This window comes from Rhinopithecus roxellana, chromosome 4 (assembly GCF_007565055.1).
Source record: "Rhinopithecus roxellana isolate Shanxi Qingling chromosome 4, ASM756505v1, whole genome shotgun sequence".
In the NCBI taxonomy this organism is placed as follows: Eukaryota; Metazoa; Chordata; class Mammalia; order Primates; family Cercopithecidae; genus Rhinopithecus; species Rhinopithecus roxellana.
Genome location: NC_044552.1, coordinates 72816718 through 72837189, shown reverse-complemented (window position 1 = coordinate 72837189; position 20472 = coordinate 72816718). Strand labels below are relative to the sequence as shown.

General features: G+C 35.0%; 1 protein-coding gene across 1 annotated transcript in view; it reads left to right on the top strand.

The window, feature by feature from the left end:
* Positions 1–20472, top strand: part of CDC40 (cell division cycle 40) — a 50055-nt gene that overhangs the window by 12569 nt on the left and 17014 nt on the right. The window contains exons 3-8 of the mRNA XM_010366018.2: positions 6461–6590; positions 12796–12879; positions 14403–14542; positions 16024–16120; positions 17446–17585; positions 18397–18471. Coding sequence (XP_010364320.1) covers positions 6461–6590; positions 12796–12879; positions 14403–14542; positions 16024–16120; positions 17446–17585; positions 18397–18471 — 666 coding nt within the window. The remainder of the gene's footprint in view (positions 1–6460; positions 6591–12795; positions 12880–14402; positions 14543–16023; positions 16121–17445; positions 17586–18396; positions 18472–20472) is intronic.

The window sequence follows — 20472 nt, the reverse complement described above, 5'->3', positions numbered from 1 at the left end:
GGATTTTTTTTTTCCTCTCCCAATTAAAAAAAAACAGAAACAGCTAATATTGTTCATTTAAGAAAGTCTTTGAATATTATCCATTTAGGAAAGTTTATAGAAAAGATTAAATTTCTAGAATTTTAATTTTTTAAATCATTTAAATGAATTTTTTTAAAATGATACAGACTAGACTATTTCTAATTATGCCTCTAAAGTACTACTCAAGCTTAAGGAAAAATTGCATCTGGTTGTAAATTCTTTTAAAAGTTCCCTGAAAGGGCCGGGCGCGGTGGCTCAAGCCTGTAATCTCAGCACTTTGGGAGGCCGAGACGGGTGGATCACGAGGTCAGGAGATCGAGACCATCCTGGCTAACACGGTGAAACCCCGTCTCTACTAAAAAATACAAAAACCTAGCCGGGCGAGGTGGCGGGCGCCTGTAGTCCCAGCTACTCGGGAGGCTGAGGCAGGAGAATGGCGTAAACCTGGGAGGCGGAGCTTGCAGTGAGCTGAGATGCGGCCACTGCACTCCCACCTGGGCGACAGAGCGAGACTCTGTCTCAAAAAAAAAAAAAAAGTTCCCTGAAAGAAGTAGTATTTGAATTGAGCAATTCAATCCAGGTCAAGAACATGAGATTTGGAGTTAAGCTGAATACTTATTAGCCCTGCGTAACCTTGGAAGTTCTTAGTTTTTTTCGTAGGTAAAATGAAGATAATTTTTATTTTATTGAGGTATAAAGATAAATCAGATAATGTATGATATAGTTAAAAAATCTCTCTGGCACAGAGTGGGCATTTAACAAATGGTAGTCATCATTGTTGTTTATATTAATTATTGGCATTGGTGACTAGGTAGGCTTTTATGAGGAGAGATTCCAAGAAGAGATCAGTGTGACCCAAATCATAAAAGATCTACAGAACAGGAATGCGCAAGTAGGAATGCGCAAGTCCTTACCAGAAGAAAGAATCGAGAGATAAGACTAGAATGATACTTTGTATAACATTGTACAAGGCTTTGGGGGCCAAGGTGAAGAGTTTTGATTTAGTCAATGATAAATAGATTTGTGAGGATCTTAAGTAGGGGAGTGGCATAATCAAAGCTGAATTTTTAAGGTTTATTTGGTATGAGTTTGCATTATGGAAAAGAATAGGGATATAGATTAGTGAAATAAAGCCACCATTTATTACTGTATGCCAGGTACCTACTGAAAGATTTACATACCTCATCTCCTTTAGTCCTCACTACAACCCTACGAAGTAAGTACCTGTGTCCTTATTTTATAGCAAGGAAACCAAGTCTTAAGTTACACTGCCAGCAAGTGGCAAATTTAGAGATTTGAGTCCAGATCAGTCTTAATTATCTCTCTAAAACTGGAAGACCAGTTTGAAGGCCATTGTGGAGTTTGCAGGGTATACCCCTTTGCCTTTGACTTTGCTACTTCGGAACATTTACTCAATTGCTTATTTTATTTTATAAAATACTGTTTCTCTCTTCTGACCAAGGACTTTTCCTGAATAGTCTACCTGGTTATACAGATAATTTTTCTCACATAACGGATAGAACTTGTAGACATAGTAGCCATTGTTTTAGTCTAGTAATTTCTTCATTTCACTCAGTTCTTTTTAAATCTGCTTAGATAAAAATGTATTAATTAGCTTCTCTAAACCCATAAAATCCGTAAGTCTCAGGAAGAATTCCAGACTCTTTAAAATAGTATTACTTCAGAATAGAAAAAAATATAGAAGTTAAGAGGAAAAAAAACACCAGTTACTGTTAGAAATCATATAGCTCAGATCTTTTATTTTGTAGATGAGGAAACTGAGCCCAAAGGTCATAGAACCAGCACTAATGAAATTTTCTCGTACTAATATTTTTGTGTCTTATAAGATGAACATATTCCACCAATGAAATTGAATCGTGGGGATCTTCTCTTAATTTGCAGGAAATAATTAAGTTAACAGACTCTTCTCACCTTAAAATTTGTTTATAAATCTTTTGAACAATAATGACTACAATAAATATGAATGAAAAATGTACAACAATCTAGTATACTACTATCTGTTCCGTAATTTGGGTTATTTTTCTGTATGTGAACTTACAACTATGATTTTATATAGCCCATTTTTAGTAGTATAAATTGTCTTAATTCCTGCAATGTTATAATATGCTGCTAAAATTCTGACTCACCAATACTCTACCTACTGAAGATTTTTGAGATCCACATCCTTATAGTATCAGATCTCTGAGAGTTATCAACCAGCATCTTTACAAATTAAGAGTGCTTTTCTCCTAACCCTGTAAGTAAACCACTACTTCATTTAGTTGACAGATGTTTAAGGATAGTTACCTCCCTCAGGAACATCATACATACTTTGGGGGTAGTGATTTGAATTAGTACTTACATACTTTTTAATTAATTAATTTTTTAGTTAACAAAAATTGTATATATTTACAATGTACAATGTGTTTTTAAATATGTACACATTGTAGAATGGCTAAATTAAGCTAATTAACATACGCATTTCTTCATGTACTGATCATTTTTTGTGGTGAGAACACTTAAAATCTACTCTTAGTGGTTTTCAAGAATATGTTGTTATTAACTGTAGTCGCCATGTTGTACAATAGATCTCTTGAACTTATTCCTCCTATCTAACTGAAATTGTATATCCTTTGACTAACATCATCCAAAACCCCTCCATCCCATTCCATCCCCACCCACCCACCCAACTCCTGCTAATCATTTACTCTTTGCTTCTGTGAGGTCAACTTTTTTGAATTCCACATGTGGGATCATGTGATACTTGTCCCACCCCCTAGGTTATTTCACTTAACATAATGCCCTCCAGGTTAATCTATGCTGTCAAAAATGACAAGCTTCCTTCTTTTTTTTTTTTTTTTTGTTTGTTTGTTTGTTTGTTTTTTGAGACGGAGTCTTGCTCTGTCGCCCAGGCTGGAGTGTAGTGGCTGGATCTCAGCTCACTGCAAGCTCCGCCTCCCGGGTTCAGGCCATTCTCCTGCCTCAGAAGCTTCCTTCTTTTTTAAGGCAGAATAGTATGCCGTTGTGCAGACATACCACATTTTCTTTATGCATTCAAACATTGAGAGCCATTTAGACTGACTCTGACATACTTATGGCATTTCCTTTGGATGCATACCCATTTGTGAAATTGCTGGGGTCATATGGTAGTTCTATTTTTAATTTTTTGAGGAAGCTCCATACCATTTTCCATAGTGGCTGCACTAATTTCCATTCCCACCAGCAGTGTACAAGTGTTCTCTTTTCTCCAAAACATCCTTGCCAACACTTGTTACCCTTTATTGTTTTTATAATATCTATTCTGACAGGTTTGAGATGATATTGTGATTTTAATTTGCATTTCTCTGGTGATTAGTAATGTTGACTACTTTCTCAAATACTTGTTGGCTTTTTTTTTTTTTTTTTTTTTTTGAGCGGAGTCTCGCTCTGTCACCCAGGCTGAAGTGCTGTGGTGTGATCTCAGCTCACTGCAACCTCTGTCTCCTGTGTCGAGCGATTCTCCCATCTCAGCCACCTGAGTAGCTGGGACTCCAGGCATGCGCCACCATGCCTAGTTAATTTTTTGTGTTTTTCATAGCGATAGGGTTTCACCATGTTGGCTAGGCTGGTCATGAACTTCTGACCTCAAGTGATCCGCCTGCCTTGGCCTCCCAAAGTGCTGGGATTACAGGTGTGAGCCACTGCACCTGGCCCCTGTTGGCTATTTATATGTCTTTTGAGAAATGCTGAGAAATTCAGGTCCTTTGCCAATTTTTAATCAAGTTATTTATTTTCTTGCTATTGAGTTGAGTTCCTTGTGTATTTTGGATATATGAGATGTATGGTTTGCAAACATTTTCTCACTTAAATGTGTATGTTTTATATAAGGAGATTGTAATTTACTATATTGTTCTTTGTTATTGTTTTAGCTAAAAATTGTTAAATATGCATATGGACTTAATTATATTATACATTCATATTTGTGTTATGTATTTACTTACATATTGTTATAAAATCACTTGAACACAAATTTACTCTTAAACTTAGTTAACTACCAAAACTTGAAAGGAAGTGTTTGCAAATCAGATTTGTGTGTTTTCTATATGCTCTGTTGTATTTTTCTAATGGTTGTTCCAGAACTAAAAGAATTGCATATTCACAGGGACCAAGAACATCTGAGAGACATATCTTGAGTAACTGGGAAGAGCTGAGTCCTGCTAAATAGTGTTCTCTGCCTTCCTCTGTTAACATTCAGTGTCTTTGAGGTCAACTCCAATAGCTACCAGTAGATGAATCTTCCTCCCACCGATTCCCTGTTATCACTAGAAGATTTTTTTGTTGCCTCAGCTTAAATCTGTATGAGACATAGGCACATGTAAATTTTTAGATTGCTTTAGGTATAGTACCTTATATAAGACATAGCTTTAATATATGGATCTGTCTTTGTATAGAAATCACAGTTCTTTTACACTGACACTTTTTCTTTAAAAAGTGGAGCTAATTTGGTATGTATGGCCTGTAGAAGAATTGTTCTTTCTTTTTTAGTAAAATCTGAATTAAATAAGAATATGGAAATTGTAGTCTCCTTTTTCTAAATGGAAAGTTACTTAAAGCACAATGATTGGTCATCTGTTATATGTGATGGGAGTAACATTTAAGGACAGTGGGGATTTTTATCATTTTAGATTCCCCACCATGCCCCCTCCACCCCACCTCTGTCCAGAAATAGCGGATGCTGCTGTGTGGATGATAGCTGACTGTACCAGGTAGAGCATCTAGGAAACTTTTAAATCATTTTGTTATCTGTAATTTTATCGCTGTTTCTGTTTTTATAATTAATTTCATGACTGAATGAAGTTGACTGCTACTTCCAGCATTCAGCAATCTAGATTTTTTTCCCCGACATATTTCACCCAGCAGCAGGCACAGGAAGGACTAATATAGGCTGCAAAGTCTTGCACTATCCATTATAATTAAGAATATATACTAATAAAAGCTTTGTTTATAAATCAGGTATTTTAAAATTGAATCATTTTAAACATATAAATGGAAGCTGTCAATATATAGGAATCTTGTAGCAATTTATTTTCTTCTAAAGCAAAAAAAATGTAAGGCACAGCTAACATTTAAATTCAGATTTTCATGCATAGTATAATGTTGATATCTAGAGAATGCAGTGTACTGGTTAAGCGAAGATGAGTAATTTTTATTTGTGGCTCTGGAAATGTATCATAGAAGAGATGGTTTCTAATGGTAATGACCTACAGTGTTCTGATGTCGAAATAATTCATCATGACAGTGGGTCTTACGGAGTTCAGATAAAAATATCCTATTATTTTCGCCCTTTTCAAAGTGGGAAATTCATTTGATTCTTTATTTTAAAACAAACAAACAAAAAAAAGAGTTGGGTTTTCCCAGTACCTTTTATAATAGCATTAAATTAATAGCACTTGACATATTCTGATAATTTTTTACCCAGTTTTTTAAAACTTAGAGGCTCTGATTGTGCATTTAAGGAACTTTATGATGTAATAGAGTGCTTGACTATAGTTTGGTCTAGCCCTGGTTCTGCCAATTAATAAAACTCTTGACCCTAGGGCAGGTAAAATACATTACCTTTGGGGTTTTTTTCTTCATTTGCAACATGAGAAGGAGAATACTTCTCTAACTTGTCAGAATGTGTGTACAGATCAAATTAAATAGCATTTGGAAAAGCATTCTGGAAACGCAAAAGTATTATAAACAAATAGATAATAATGGCACTATTTGGTATAAGACAAGTAATATGACTCTTCAAAGTGTGACTTTTCAGAGTGGAGATATTTTATTGACATTTGCAATGTCTTTTCCTAGGGACTTTTTCAAGCACTTTATTTTGTTGTCTGTTTTTCTATCCTCCACCTGCAATGGAATTCTAATTAATCTTTCCTTCATTAGTACTTTCTGTATGCCAGGCACTGTGGTAAATATTGAGTATTCTGAGTCTCCCGCTTTGAGGAACTAGTGGAAAAGAAACATGTATTTTTTAAAAAAAATTATATCACAGTGCCGCTATTGATATAAAAGTCACCCCAAATCCCCGCAATCATGGTTTGGGCAAACTATAGTAACTCTCAGTTATCTAGAGCATCACTGTGAAGTAGAACTTCTGCAATAATGCAAATGTAGTAGCTGACAACCACATGTAGCTACTGAGCTCTTGAAATAAATAGCTACATATAGATTTGAGTGAGAGGGGTTCCTCTCCTTCTGTCCCAGGGGCTGACAAATGGTGATATTCAGCCATTGCCCAGCTGCACTGCACCGTATCAGGCTAATGTGTTCCCAGATAGGTTAATAGGCCCTTGGTGATTTATAGTTGAAAAAAATTGTACAGTTATTCCAGTAATTCTAACTTCCATATACTCAGAACTTTTGTCTCTTTCTTAATTTATTTTATTTTTTTCTTGTGACATTGCAGTTTGGACCAGAAAATCCCTTTAGGACACAGCAAATGGCCGCACCTAGAAATATGCTTTCTGGATATGCCGAACCAGCTCATATCAATGATTTCATGTTTGAGCAGCAAAGGAGAACTTTTGCAACATATGGTAAGGCAATAAGACTTAAAACAGTTTCAATTTTGGCTTTATTAGAAGTGTCATCTCTGTGTGTTAATCTGTTTTGTCTTCTGGCTTTTAAAATTCATTGGATTCCTTCAAAAAGGATAGTATGCCTTCTTATAGATATCCTTAAATATTTATGTAAATGGGAAGGTGAACTCGTATTTTTAGCTGTCATTGTAAATCCAGTGTGATTTCTGAGTACTGGAAATATTCGTGATCTTAACCAGAATGCTCTTTGTTGTTGCATTCTGGGTAATGGACACTTGTTATTTTATGTCCATTACATGTAGATTGCTATTAAAGTTGGCAAATGAAAAGATAGTGTTAAGAGATTACTTTTTTATCTTATTATGGGCTATTTAACTTTACTCTGTTTCTCAGATCTTATCTCGGAAATGCTTTCTCTTGATCACTGAAGGGTGTCAGGAAAGAGAATAGTCACAAATTCACTATGTAAAATAATTGCATCCTGTCAGTGGTGGGATTTTAAAAATTTAATGTGCATGGAAACTGCTTGTATAAAGGATTATCATGTGTTAGATCATATTTCACCATGGTAAGATTGTGATAGACTTAGAATGTACCAAAAATCACAGCCAAGACTATATACCACTTAAATCACCCAAAGCAGTTCTATGACACTTCCAGTCCAATGAAATGGTTACAAATGCATTATACCCCTTGCTTGTGTAAGGGGTCCCATGTAAATCTAAAGTAATGTGCAGCACATAAAAATAAACTGTTACATCATGGTTTTGTTATATTCTAACCTATAATAAGAGACTTTTAAAGACTTACTGTCGTCGACTTTAGAAGGACCTTAAGCAATAATTTAGTTCTCTTGTCTCCTTTAAAACAAAACAAAAAAAGTCCAAGTAAGTTTATACTGATACCTACTTTTCTTCTTAAATTACCTTATAACAAGAATAAGCATTTAAAACTATTCAGCTGGCTTTAGACCTGGTTTCAGAAATGGGTTGTGTTTTTTGTTTGTTTGTTTGTTTTAAGTATCTGGTGATGTTTGCCTCTCCCACTAGGAAGTAGTGAACTAAGACATGGGTTGAACTATTGAGTTAAAGACAAAAAATGAATTTGGGGCTAGAGTATATTAGGCAGCCTAAAATAAAGGCAGCCTGTAGTATATTAGGCAGCCTAAAATAAAATAAAATGGGAGATTTTTGCCTCTCCCACTAGGAAGTAGAGAGCTAGGACACAGGTTGAACTATTGAGTTAAAGACAAAAAATGAATTTGGGGCTATAGTATATTAGGCAGCCTAAAATAAAGGGAATGGCCAGTTACAAAACTCAGAAAATTTTGCTTTGTCTCCTTTATGATAGATCTTAAGTAAGATCGATTTTATTTATTAAGTTCAAGTGAACTTAGTAAGATCAAGGTTTAAACCGAGGTTTAAAGAGACAGTTTATTAAGTTCAAGTAAACTTAATAAGTAAACTTAAGAAATAAGATCAGCCTTATCTAAGCTTTAACAACTGTCTCTTTAAATCTCAGTTTTAACACTGTCTCTTTTTTCTTTGCTCCCAGGCAGTGAACAAGTATATGACTTCTATTAGTTTATCCTATAATTTTCTTATAGAAAGTTCTTGTCTGACTTCTGATAGTAATTCCTATACCAGCTTCCTATCAACTTTTGTTGCTGTTCTTGTTTTTTAACCCTTCCACCTGAAATATAAGGCTGTGAGACCTTTCTGTTACCTTCCCTCATATGTGCAAGGGAGCAAACCTTTCTTATACCTCGTAGTAGTATTATCTAACAGACAGACAGGAGGTGACACATGAATTCAGTTTTACCTATATCTCATAACCCTTGGCTATCACTGCTGGAATATAGTACAAACATTTATTTTAATTTTCTTTCCATTTTTCAGTATTGTAAAATTGTTAGAATCCCAGTGAATTATTTCTGGAAGATTTGTGTTCTACAATACAGTTAGTTTTTCATAGAGCCCACCTGTAGAGTCCTTATCACTGAAAATAGTCTCATTTACTGTGTCATCCGAGTTACTCACTCTACAGTTTTGCTTTTAGCTTGCATTTATCGTATTTCTTCTGACTTCTCAGTCCCTCAGTGGTTGTGTGAATTTCGTCTTGTTTTCTGTCTGCTCCCCTGCCGGTCTTACTTGGGGCTTCTCAATGAAGTTTCTTGCTTTTGTTCTACTTTCATCTAGAATTTTCTCTACACCCACCTATAGAAGTGGAAAATAGAATTTTAAATAAATACTTTTAGTCTCACAATAGTCATTATTAACATGAGTTTTAACTTCAATATTTGAAATCCTTTATTAACATTTTTAAATGATTTTTTTAAAATAGTCTACTGAACAAAGATATAATTTTTAAATGTATTACTTGTATCACTTAGATTTCAGTTTGGTTCCAGTTTTCACTATTAAAAATGTGATGTATATGTTATGCTACAAAGTGCTTTTTAAAATGTGGTAGTGAATATTTTTGTACGTAAAACCTTACAGGTTTTATATTATATTATTTTCTTAATGAGTTCCCAAAAGTAGGTAAAAGAATATGTGTTTTAAAAGGTTGTGCTATATATTATCAAATTGCTTTCCAAAAGAATTCTCTAAACCTACTCTACCGCCACAGTGTGTAAAAGTCCTACTTCTCTTTTTTTTTTTTTTTTTTGAGACAGAGTCTCACTCTGTCACCCAGGCTGTGCAGTGGTGGAATCTCTGCTCACTGCAACCACTGCTTCTGGGGTTCAGGCAAGTCTCATGCCTCAGCCTCCTGAGTAGCTGGAATTACAGATGTGAATGACCACGCCTAGCTAATTTTTTTTTTTTTTTCCCGTAGAGATGGGGTTTTACCATATTGGCCAGACCGGTCTCAAACTCCTGGCCTCAAGTGATCTGCCTGCCTCGGCCTCCCACAGTGCTGGGATTACAGGCCTGAGCCACCATGCCCAGCCCTATTTCTCTTCATCAAAGATCCATATGATTGTTTTTCCTTTGTTTACTTGATAATCAAAATATTATATTTCCTTTTTTTTTTCAGATTTTTAGGATTTTATTTCTGTATACTAAGTTTTCTGTTAGAAAAGGAAAAAAAAAAAACAACAGGGCATCAGTTTATATATTTGAGGTTTTCATTGAGAAAGCATGACTTCTGTGTGGTGGTGCTGTTATTCTTCTTTTTTTTTTTCTTTTCTTTTTTTTTTTTAATTATACTTTTAAGTTCTAGGGTACATGTGCACAACATGCAGGTTTGTTACATATGTATACATGTGTCATGTTGGTGTGCTGCACCCCTTACCTCATCATTTACATTAAGTATATCTCCTAATGCTATCCCTCCCCCACCCCTCCCCATAATAGGACCCGGTGTGGGATGATCCCCTTCGTGTGTCCAAGTGATCTCATTGTTCAGTTCCCACCTATGAATGCGGTATTTGGTTTTCTGTTCTTGCGATTTGCTGAGAATAATGATTTCCAGCTGCATCCATGTCCCCACAAAGGACACGAACTCATCCTTTTTTGTGGCTGCGTAGTATTCCGTGGTGTATATGTGCCACATTTTCTTAATCCAGTCTGTCACTGATGGACATTTTCGTTGATTCCAAGTCTTTGCTATTGTGAATAGTGCCGCAATAAACTTGTGTGTGCATGTGTCTTTATAGCAGCATGACTTATAATCCTTTGGGTATATCCCCAGTAATGGGATGGCTGGATCAAATGGTATTTCTAGTTCTAGATCCTTAAAATATTGTATTTCTTTACTGCAACTTGATTTTTCCGGACTACCAGTGAGGTCGAAGGTTTTTTCGTTTATTTATGACCATTGTTTTGCAAATTGTTTATAGTCCCTTTCATTTACCTAATGGAATTAGTTTTAATAATTATTATTAGTTTAATTATCTGAAGGGTATAATAATAAAATCAATATGATAGCCATTTCAAATAAGAGTACCAAAGGGAAGGAAGTAGACATTAACTCCATTAAAAAGATAAAAGGGAAAATAAGCTTCAGAAAGGTAGATAAGAATATTTAAGAAATGCAGAAATCATCACTTATTTGAGACACAAGATAGTGAGAAAACAAATTGAACTGAAATTTAGTAGTGTGAGAGTTAGATCTTGTTCTATCACTGGCTGATTTGTAGTAAGACATAAGGCCAAATATTCAACTCTTATTTGTAAAAGGAAAATAATATTGTTTCCTAATCACCGGGGGTGGAAGGCAGTAGTGGGGTTGGTGGTATGGCAGTAAAGATTTTTACCACCGAGGATGCAGAGCAAGAGGAAAGCGTAACTTATTTTTCTGAGTTACAAGACTATGGCCAGATGAGTTGGGGAATGGTGCTTACACAGAGACAAGGACCAGTGATACCTCTTCCCTCTCTGTTTACTCCTTCACCCCTCTGGACACATCATGAAATGCCATTTATGTAGACGTTAAGTCTCCTTTCAAAGTAGAAATTTATATTCTAGCCGGATATGTTTTTTATTATTGAAATGGGAACTTTTAACTTGGTATGAGCTTATAAGTCTCATTTTTTGGAAAAAGTTATGTACAAAACACTATTCTGTACATCAAAGAGATTAAAGGTAAAATAACTCATGGGATTTGAACCTGTAATTTCAGAGATTCTACTCCAAAGCTGATTTTCTGCCACCAAGCTCTCTCCTCTGGCTGAGAACATATTTTAATGCTGAAAAAAAAATCTGTGTGCAAATCAGCTAATAGCTAGGTGGTTGGTTGTGTTCTAGCATATCATGAGAGTGAGTTGAGCATTTACATCCTTAGCTTGTTTGAAGAGCATGGTTCATGATGAATCTTTTTCTGTTCCCCAAAAGAAGTTCCCTATATTCTTTTTTTTTTTTTTTTTTTTTGAGATGGAACCTCACTTTGTCGCCCAGGCTGGAGTGCAGTGGTGCGATCTCAGCTCACTGCAAGCTCCACCTCCTGGGTTCACACTATTCTCCTGCCTCAGCCTCCCAAGTAGCTGGGACTACTTTGGATGAAAAATGAAAATAATAAGTCTATCTACTAGGATGTGCCCTTTAAAAAAAAATGGGCTTAGTACTTTTTTATGTATTCTGTTATTGTACACGCGAGTTGTAGGCCATAAACTGATCAGTGATCTAGCACTCTTGTGAGTATACCAGACTAATGTTACCAAACATTTATTGTGCTAGCACACCCACTTGAGAAAAAAACTGAGTTGAGCTAACTTAGGTAGACTTTCTTTCCTTAAATTCCCATAGACCACTGAGGACCACATTTGTATGTAGCTACATACTCTATAATTAATTTAAGAAGTGCATTCATATGTTGGTAGATATCTTTCCTTACTTCTCTTAAGGAAATATAAAGAATGATTGAAGACTGTCCTTACTGTGAATGGTATTTTCAAAATAATAGCTAGATTTTATGTAATCTGCTTACCCTTTTTTATTATTTAATAATTTATATAATTTGATAAACTTAGCCCTGCCTGCAATATCCATTACTAAGAAGAAAAGGAAAATGGTTTCTGGATTTCCAAATGTATCATGTACATGTATTTTCAAGCTCTTAGAATATTTAAAACTAAAGTTTGATGTCTTGGCCAGAGAGGCTCTTAGTAATGTAATGTCAGTGTGCAAAATTCATCCTATGAGAAACATTTTATGCTGGAGTCCAGCCTGAGCTTTGGGTTCTAAATATAAAAATATAGCTTTGGGTTCTAAATAGAAATATAGCTCAGGGGCCGAAAGCAGTGGCTCACGCCCGTAATCCCAGCACTTTGGCAGGCGGAGGCGGTGGATCATTTGAGGTCAGGAATTCAAGACCAGCCTGGCCAACATGGTGAAACCCCATCTCTCCAAAAAATTAAAAAGTTAGCTAGAGGTAATGATGCATGCCTGTAATCCCAGCTACTCTGGAGGCTGAGGCAGGAGAATTGCTTGAGCCTGGTAGGTAGAGACTGTGGTGAGCCAAGATTGTTCTATTGCACTCCAGCCTGGGCAACAGGGTGAGACCCTGTCTCAAAAAAAAAAAAAAAAAAAAGGAAGCAATATAGCTCAGGGCAGAATGATTGGTCCTGATTGGTTCTGAATTAAAGAGATCATTTTTGACATCTGAGAAAGAAAATGTGAAAGTGTATATTTGTATTATAATAATAAAATGAATTTAAACAGCAAAATGGAGTTAATAATTTTCACTTTTTTCCTTTCAGGTTATGCATTAGACCCTTCATTAGATAATCATCAAGTGTCTGCTAAATATATTGGTTCTGTAGAAGAAGCTGAAAAAAATCAAGGTAATTTATTTGAAACATTTAATATCAAATATGTACACATCTATAATTAGTGTCTTGCAGAGTGACTTTAATTAGACAGTAAAAAATAGTATTTAGCACTTGGTTTTTTTGTTTTTTTTTAAGTTGAAACAATGGAGCAATACAGTTTAGAGCAATATAGTTCAGAAATGTTACAGTTTAGAGGTTGCTTTTGCCACTTACTAGTTGTGTAACCTTGTAGAAAAAATAATGGTATATATCTCTGAGTTATTTTGAATACTTGGCACCATGCCAACCCTGTAGAAATCACTCAATAAATTATAACTAACGTATAGATAATTTTGGCAATTGACTTCTCAACATTAATGTCAAGCTTCATTTTAACGGAGTAGAAATACTTTATTTGATAAGTCTGTGAAGATTGTCTTTGAAGAGTAGCTTTGAAAGCTGAATTTGAATATGTGTTTTAATGTATGTTTGTATTCATATTCATTTTGTACTTACAATAAGACAAAACATCATACGCTAAATGCTAGCTTGTTACAAGGCTCATCAGTCCATTAGAGTAGTATCCATAAAATGCAATTAAAAAAGTAATTTGCTGGTTGCATGGGACACTTCTGCTTAGTAGCTATAGACCCTATGTGATCAGGCTGCTCTCTGTACATGAGCTAGATTATTGTTAAAATAGAATTTTAACAGGCTTTTGCTATAAAACATAGTCTGAATTACTATAGGCAGACATTTCTTCTTTAAGCTAGACCTCTGTAAGTCCCACCTGAAGGTAGCTAGATTCTTAGTTAACTTGTGACTATGATTCCACAAACCTTTCTTTTTCCAGGTTAATGACTATACACAGTATGCCACCTTCTATTAATCAAATCAAAATCTCAACCAGAAACACCCTCCTTCTCCTTTGCTTTTACTGTTGATGTTAATGATACTAGAGGTGAAGTTGAGACTAAAGTCACTTGGAAGAAGTACCACTTCTGGTGAAACCTTGTTTGATTTACATTTTTGCATTACAAGTGAAGTGAAGATAAGTTATTAAGTACTTACTGTAATTTAATTTAGTTTTAAAATGATAAATTACAGTTTATTCTTGCTTCCAAAGGTCACTTTATCATTATTTAGCCATAATGAGTTCCTGAGTTTTTTCCAGAAAGTCATACAAATCCACTGACACGGCTTTTTGGTTCAATAAAAGGCTTGTGTGCCATTGTAGGAATACATATTTGGGTCTTTTCTTCAAGTGTACAGTATTAGAATTTGCAGAATATTGAATTAGTTTTAAGTATCTTTGCACAGAAGGTTGAATCCCTTTTTGTGTAGCATGAGTCAGCGTATGTGGTAGATTCATGTAGCTTGTTTGTTTTTTAATAACTCCGTGGTCACTTGAACAATCATCTTTCTTTAACCATATAAAACAAAATTAAACATATGTTCATATTTCTTTAGAAAATGTACATCTCTCCATCTCTCTCTCTCTCTCTCTCTCTCTCATTTTTTTTTTTTTTTTTTTTTTTTTTTTTTGGTTACCATAGGTTTAACTGTATTTGAAACTGGTCAGAAGAAAACAGAAAAGAGGAAAAAGTTTAAAGAAAATGATGCATCCAATATTGATGGTTTCTTGGGACCATGGGCAAAATATGTGGATGAAAAAGATGTAGCCAAACCTTCAGAAGTAAGCTTTGATGTTTTTAATTGTCAGTTCAGGTATATGCTGTATCTCTATGAAGGATATCTACATTAATAAACTTGAGATTTCCTTAGAGAACCAAATGACTCATCAAAATTTTTCTGCCTTTAGTTGATTGAAAATATACAATAAAATTTATTTTTCTTTGGAATATTTTTATTTACCTTTTTTGCTGATTTGTTTTCTCTCATGCTTTTTTATTGAATTACAATATTGAACAATTTTCATAAAGATTTCCTTGATATTGCTATTAGGCTGCCATGGTAGCTGCTCTTCTGATACTAGACATTCAGATAGTAACTACAAAATCAGCCTTCTATGACACTAGAATTGATGAGAAGTTTTATTGATTTATGAATTTATTTAAAATTTTAAACAAGTTTTATCTCTGTGTATTTTTAAAACTACTATAAAGTTTGTAAAGTAAATGCTCTGCCATTCCCTTCCTCACCTCCTAATCTCACTGTCTTCATGAGCCAGAGAGTGTTCTAGGTGCCAGGCATACAACAGCGGACAAGATCAAGAAAATCCTGTCCTCATGAAGCTTATATTCTAGCTGTTACTTACATCCATTAAATCTATATTTATAATAATAGAAGTAAAGAGGTGATATCTAAGATGAGTAAACTTATGCTACTATTATTTATTTATTTTAGATTTTATCTGTTGACTTCTTTGTTATTATAGATACAGATTTACTACTACCCCATCTTCTGTCCCTAGCTCTTCCCAAAAAAGTTGTGTCACAAATGTATAGTCATCACTTACATCCTTAGGACTATGTAAAAACAATTAACTGAAAAACAACATTATGTGCTAAAATTCAGTTTCCATTCTGGAACTAGATTTTCTGCTTGCCTTGTCTTTTTACTTGTATAACTAGTATAACATGTTAAAATTTATTTCTAGGTGTCAGAGAAGGATGAGTTTTGAAAACTGATTTTGTATAGTTGAAAAGTATTATCTAGTATCCATTATGTATTTAGTACCATTTTGTAATTTGTGGAAGAGGTAATCAGTCTCTGCATATAGAAGACTTGAAGTTGGCCGGGCCTGTAAGCCCAGCACTTTGGGAGGCCAAGGCTGGCGCACTGCCAGAGCTCAGGAGTTCGAGACCAGCCTGGGCAACACAGTAAAACCCCATCTCTACTAAAATAAAAAAAAACTAGCCAGGCATGGTAGTGCGCACAGAGTAGTCCCAGCTACTCGGGAGGCTGAGGCAGGAGAATCACTTGAACCCGGAAGAGGGAGATTGCAGTGAGCCGAGATTAGCACCACTGCACTCCAGCCTGGGCGACAGAGCGAGACTCAGTCTCAGAAAAAAAAAAAAAGTGTTGAGCTTGTTATCCTGGGAACATACTTGGACCAGATATGTAGACCTCATTATAAATAACTTATAACACCAACTTTAGGTATAGTAAGGTTCTAGAACATTCACTTTAAATTTCACTCCTTAATTTTCTTAGGAAGAACAAAAAGAATTAGATGAAATCACAGCAAAGAGGCAGAAAAAAGGAAAGCAGGAAGAAGAGAAACCTGGGGAGGAGAAGACAATCTTACATGGTAACATATATTTTATACATCTTCATTTTTATGAAAAACCTTCATATTTACTGTTAGCTGTTCATACAATATCATTACCCTTACTATCAGCTGTTATAAAATCATTATGTTGAGTATAATTATGTTAGACAAATTGTGTCCCAAGGAAATTACAGCAGACTTCTGTATACTGATAAAGGAGAAAAAATAGCATGATTAATGATAGCCACAGATAATTTTTTTCCAAGTGTTAATGAATTTTATTAAATGATAGATAAAAAAGAAACTTGAATAGTCCACAGTCTATTCTTTCGTAAGATAAAGTTGACTCTTTTGGTGTATTAATAGTACCCCAGTCATTTTAACTGTTTTTAATGAAGCCAAATACTCAGGTATCCACACAATTCATAACCGTTATTCAGCTATACTCAGAATAAACTTGGATTTTCATGTGAAAAGATGGAGATTAAGGCTCTCATACTTATTTTGACTTGTAGAAGGAAATGCATATTCACCAAAATAAATCATAAGTATTCTAGAATGTACCTGTTGGTTAATAATTAGTTATATTTAGGAACTTACATAGTGATTATCTAAAACTGTAAAGAATAACTTAGTACTTACATTGTTGCTTATTCTAATGTTATATTACATCAGATATTTAGGTTTGATGAAGCCATATTTCATTCTTCAAGCTTCAGTTTTATCTCCAAGGAGTCTATTCAGTACTATGGTGCTTAAAACTATAATAACAATAATATAATAACATTTATTGAGTACCCACTCTGTGCCAGACATGCTGCTGATTGCTTTATATACAGTATGTCATTTAATTCTCACAGGTGACTTTATTGTAAAATTTGTGATGAAAGCAGGAAAAGATAAATGAAACGGAAATGGAAGGGCATAAAAGAGGGAAGCAGGGGAAAAGGATAGTTGATATATTTTGTTTTGTTTTAACTTCCTTCCTAACGTGTTTTATTTCTGCTTCTTTACCAGTGACTCACAGGCCCAAGTATTATCTTCCCTTGCTATAATTATGCCACAGTGAAGTCTTTATAGATTACTAAGATGTGTAAGTGATGAAAAGAAGTATAGATCTTATCTAAAGGTCTATAATCTCTGGGTAGTTAGGAATTTCGAAATACTGCCTCTAGTTGTAAATGATAGCAGTTATTTTAAGCACTTATATCTTAGCTGACTCTTGATCTTTACATCATTGGAGTGTTATTACCTGAACCTTAATATGGAAGATATCCCTGTGAAAAAAATGTTATTTTAAAAATATAAGTTTCATGACTATGGGTTGTATTTGTTTATTGATTTTCTTTGCCTTTTTGTTTCAGTTAAAGAAATGTATGACTATCAAGGCAGGTCCTATCTTCACATACCTCAGGATGTTGGTGTTAATCTACGGTCAGCTATGCCACCTGAGAAGTGTTATCTTCCCAAAAAACAAATTCATGTGTGGTCTGGACACACGAAGGTAAGCAAGTTGGTTGTTTCTGTTTGCTGTAATGCTATTATAATGAAGCCAACATAAAGTTTTAGCTGTTAATGTGGAACATTTAGTATTTCTGGTAAAGGTACAGGGAAGTCAAATTGAATATAATTCTGGGTTAGGCTTTGGAGGTGCCCACACATCCATCACAGGTGACTAATCAGTCTTCAAACCATCTGAATTGGCCATGATATAGCGTTCATGATTTAGTGTCCTGCATCCTTGTAGCCAGGCCTTTCCCCACAAGCTCCTGCTACAATCTTCTTCCTTTTGGGCACCAAATCAGTGAGTAATGGGCTGGTACTAGCACCAAGTCTCCTGCTTAGTTTCAGTAATTTTGCTTTAGCTCTGTGGTTATCACACTTCAGAGATTAGATGCGCCCTGGTTTATAAACTATGGTAATTTTTAAACTAATGCAGAGATAAGGTACATGAAGATTTTTCATGTTGATATTCTTTGTCATATGCACCATTCCAACTTGTAATTTCCAACTCTTTGCAAAGAGCAAAGGGACTAAGTAAAAAGAGGAAGATAAGTGGGGGCAGTAGCAATTCGATTGACTCAGGATTCCATTGGGTGAGGAACTCAATATTAAAGGTTAGAAAAAAAAATCTTCAAAAGCTTGGTGTCAATAAGGTCTGCTCTTGGAATGCTAATGAAAGCTATTCTGGGGTGTGATTTTTGGAATGAAAAATAGCAAATTAGGCTGCTTAATATATACTGTCTTTTCTTGATGCTTCATTTGAGCTGATCTTTTGAATGTTTCTGGTTGATAACTGTAATACCTTTTTATAGGGTGTCAGTGCAGTCAGATTGTTTCCTCTCTCTGGCCATTTATTGCTGTCTTGTTCCATGGACTGTAAAATTAAGGTGAGTTTTCAGTAACAGAGTAGGAGTGCTGCAAAGCTAGTTCTTTGTTTAAATCTGTTTGGTTAATTATAAAAAAATTGGGTTTGTTAGGCAATTAGAAGTTAATTATTTTCTCTTAGATCCTGTAAATGCAGCAATTTATGAACTACTTCCAAACATAAATTCCATATGGCTCTGTGGTCCAATTAACCAGGCTCCCCCCGCTTTTTTTTTTTAAGATGGAGTCTTGCTCTGTCGCCCAGGCTGGAGTGTAGTGGCATGATCTTAGTTCACTGCAAGCTCCACCTACTGAGTTCACGCCATTCTCCTGCCTCAGCCTCCCAAATAGCTGGAACTACAGGCGCCTGCAGTGGCTAGGCCGCTTTTTAAGCCTAGAAAACTGATGAGAATGTAATCCAATCATGTTGGCTTTGGACATATAAATAATCACTAATCATTATAGAGATTTTGTATATGTAGTAGTTTATTTGTTTCTCCAAACCTTATGAAATAGAGAGGACATATGATAGAAATCCTATTTTTAGAAAGTAGAAAATGTAATTCATCCTTTTTCTTCTAAATGCTAGTAGACACCAAGTAACAGGACTTCTCCCAGCCCCTTCTTTCACCTTTTCTAGTCTTGGGAAACTCCATCTTTAGCTTCTGTTCAGTTGTAGAATGTGTGGTAGAAAAATCTCGGTTGCCAATGCATCTCAACCTGAATATGCAGAATGTCTTGAAAAAAATTTTAAATCTGAAAGGATAGTTCTTACCAGTTTTGTGTCTTCTCTTTGTCTGGACCATTGTGATGGTTCGATAAATACCAACGCTATAGTGCTCTTGGGGCTTCAAAAGTTGAGTCATTAAAATTTTATCATTTGTAAATAATTCATGGATATTAACAATGAAAAAGGCCACTTCTTTTGATAAGAGCAACCGTTTAGGCATTTGTCTCTAATAGCTTAAAATGACAGGCCAACATTTTGGAGTAAAATCCCCCATTTTACTTTACTTTTACTTGGTACAAACCATGTTAATTGAGATGTTGGTCTTTTCTTTGACCAACCAAAAAAGCATAGAATTCAATTTAGTTGACTTCTATAAACATTCTATTATGTGCAAGGGACTGAAAGTAAAAGCTTATAAAGGCACTGTCCCTCCCCTTAGGATGATCATTTTATTATGATATAAATGATCATTATAGAGGTAAGCACAAGATATGCTAGTTTCAAAGAGGAAGGATACCTTAGTAAGAAGGTTAACTAAGTAAAGGATAAGGAAACAGGAGTAGAGTGTGCTTGAAAAGAGTGAAGAGAATGAATCAGCATGGTGTGTGCTGAAAATAACAGTTTTGTGCTTGCTGGAGCGTAACATCTAAGAGACAAGGAATGATGGCAGGCAGTCCTGGGCAAGAAACCAGGTCTCAGAGGTCCTTTCCTAGTATGCTACAGTAACTGAGACTGTGTCATATTGGCACTGGTGGCAAGGAAATGCTTTCTATTTTAGAGTACTAGCAACATTGTTGAGGATTGGATTCAAGGCAGTCAAGAATAAAGCTAGCCTTGAAGCTATCGTATTAATCTACCTTAGATGTGCCGAGAATTATGAGCCTTTTATTTTAGTCTAGATCATCATTTTCTTATAGCTTCTGTAATACTTGTTACCTCAGAAAACTAAACAAAAAAGCCTTTCAGTATCAAATATTATATACGTGGCAGTTTTAATAACACAATTCCTTTAAAAGTTGGAATACATGGCGGTTTTAATAATACTTAATTCCTTTAAAATTCATTTGTAGTGCTACAAAAGTAGAAACTTTTCGTCCTAGAAAATGTATGAAACAGAAAAGAGCAATATGAAAATGAAAACTCACTTGAATTAACTCCATCTATAGTTAAGTTTCTTGATATTTTGATGTAAATATCTTTAAAACTCTTTAGTTTTGAGTGTGTGTGACTGTGTGTGTGTGTGTGTGTGTGTGTGTGTGTGTGTGTTCCAAATAATATAACACAAACTGGCAGC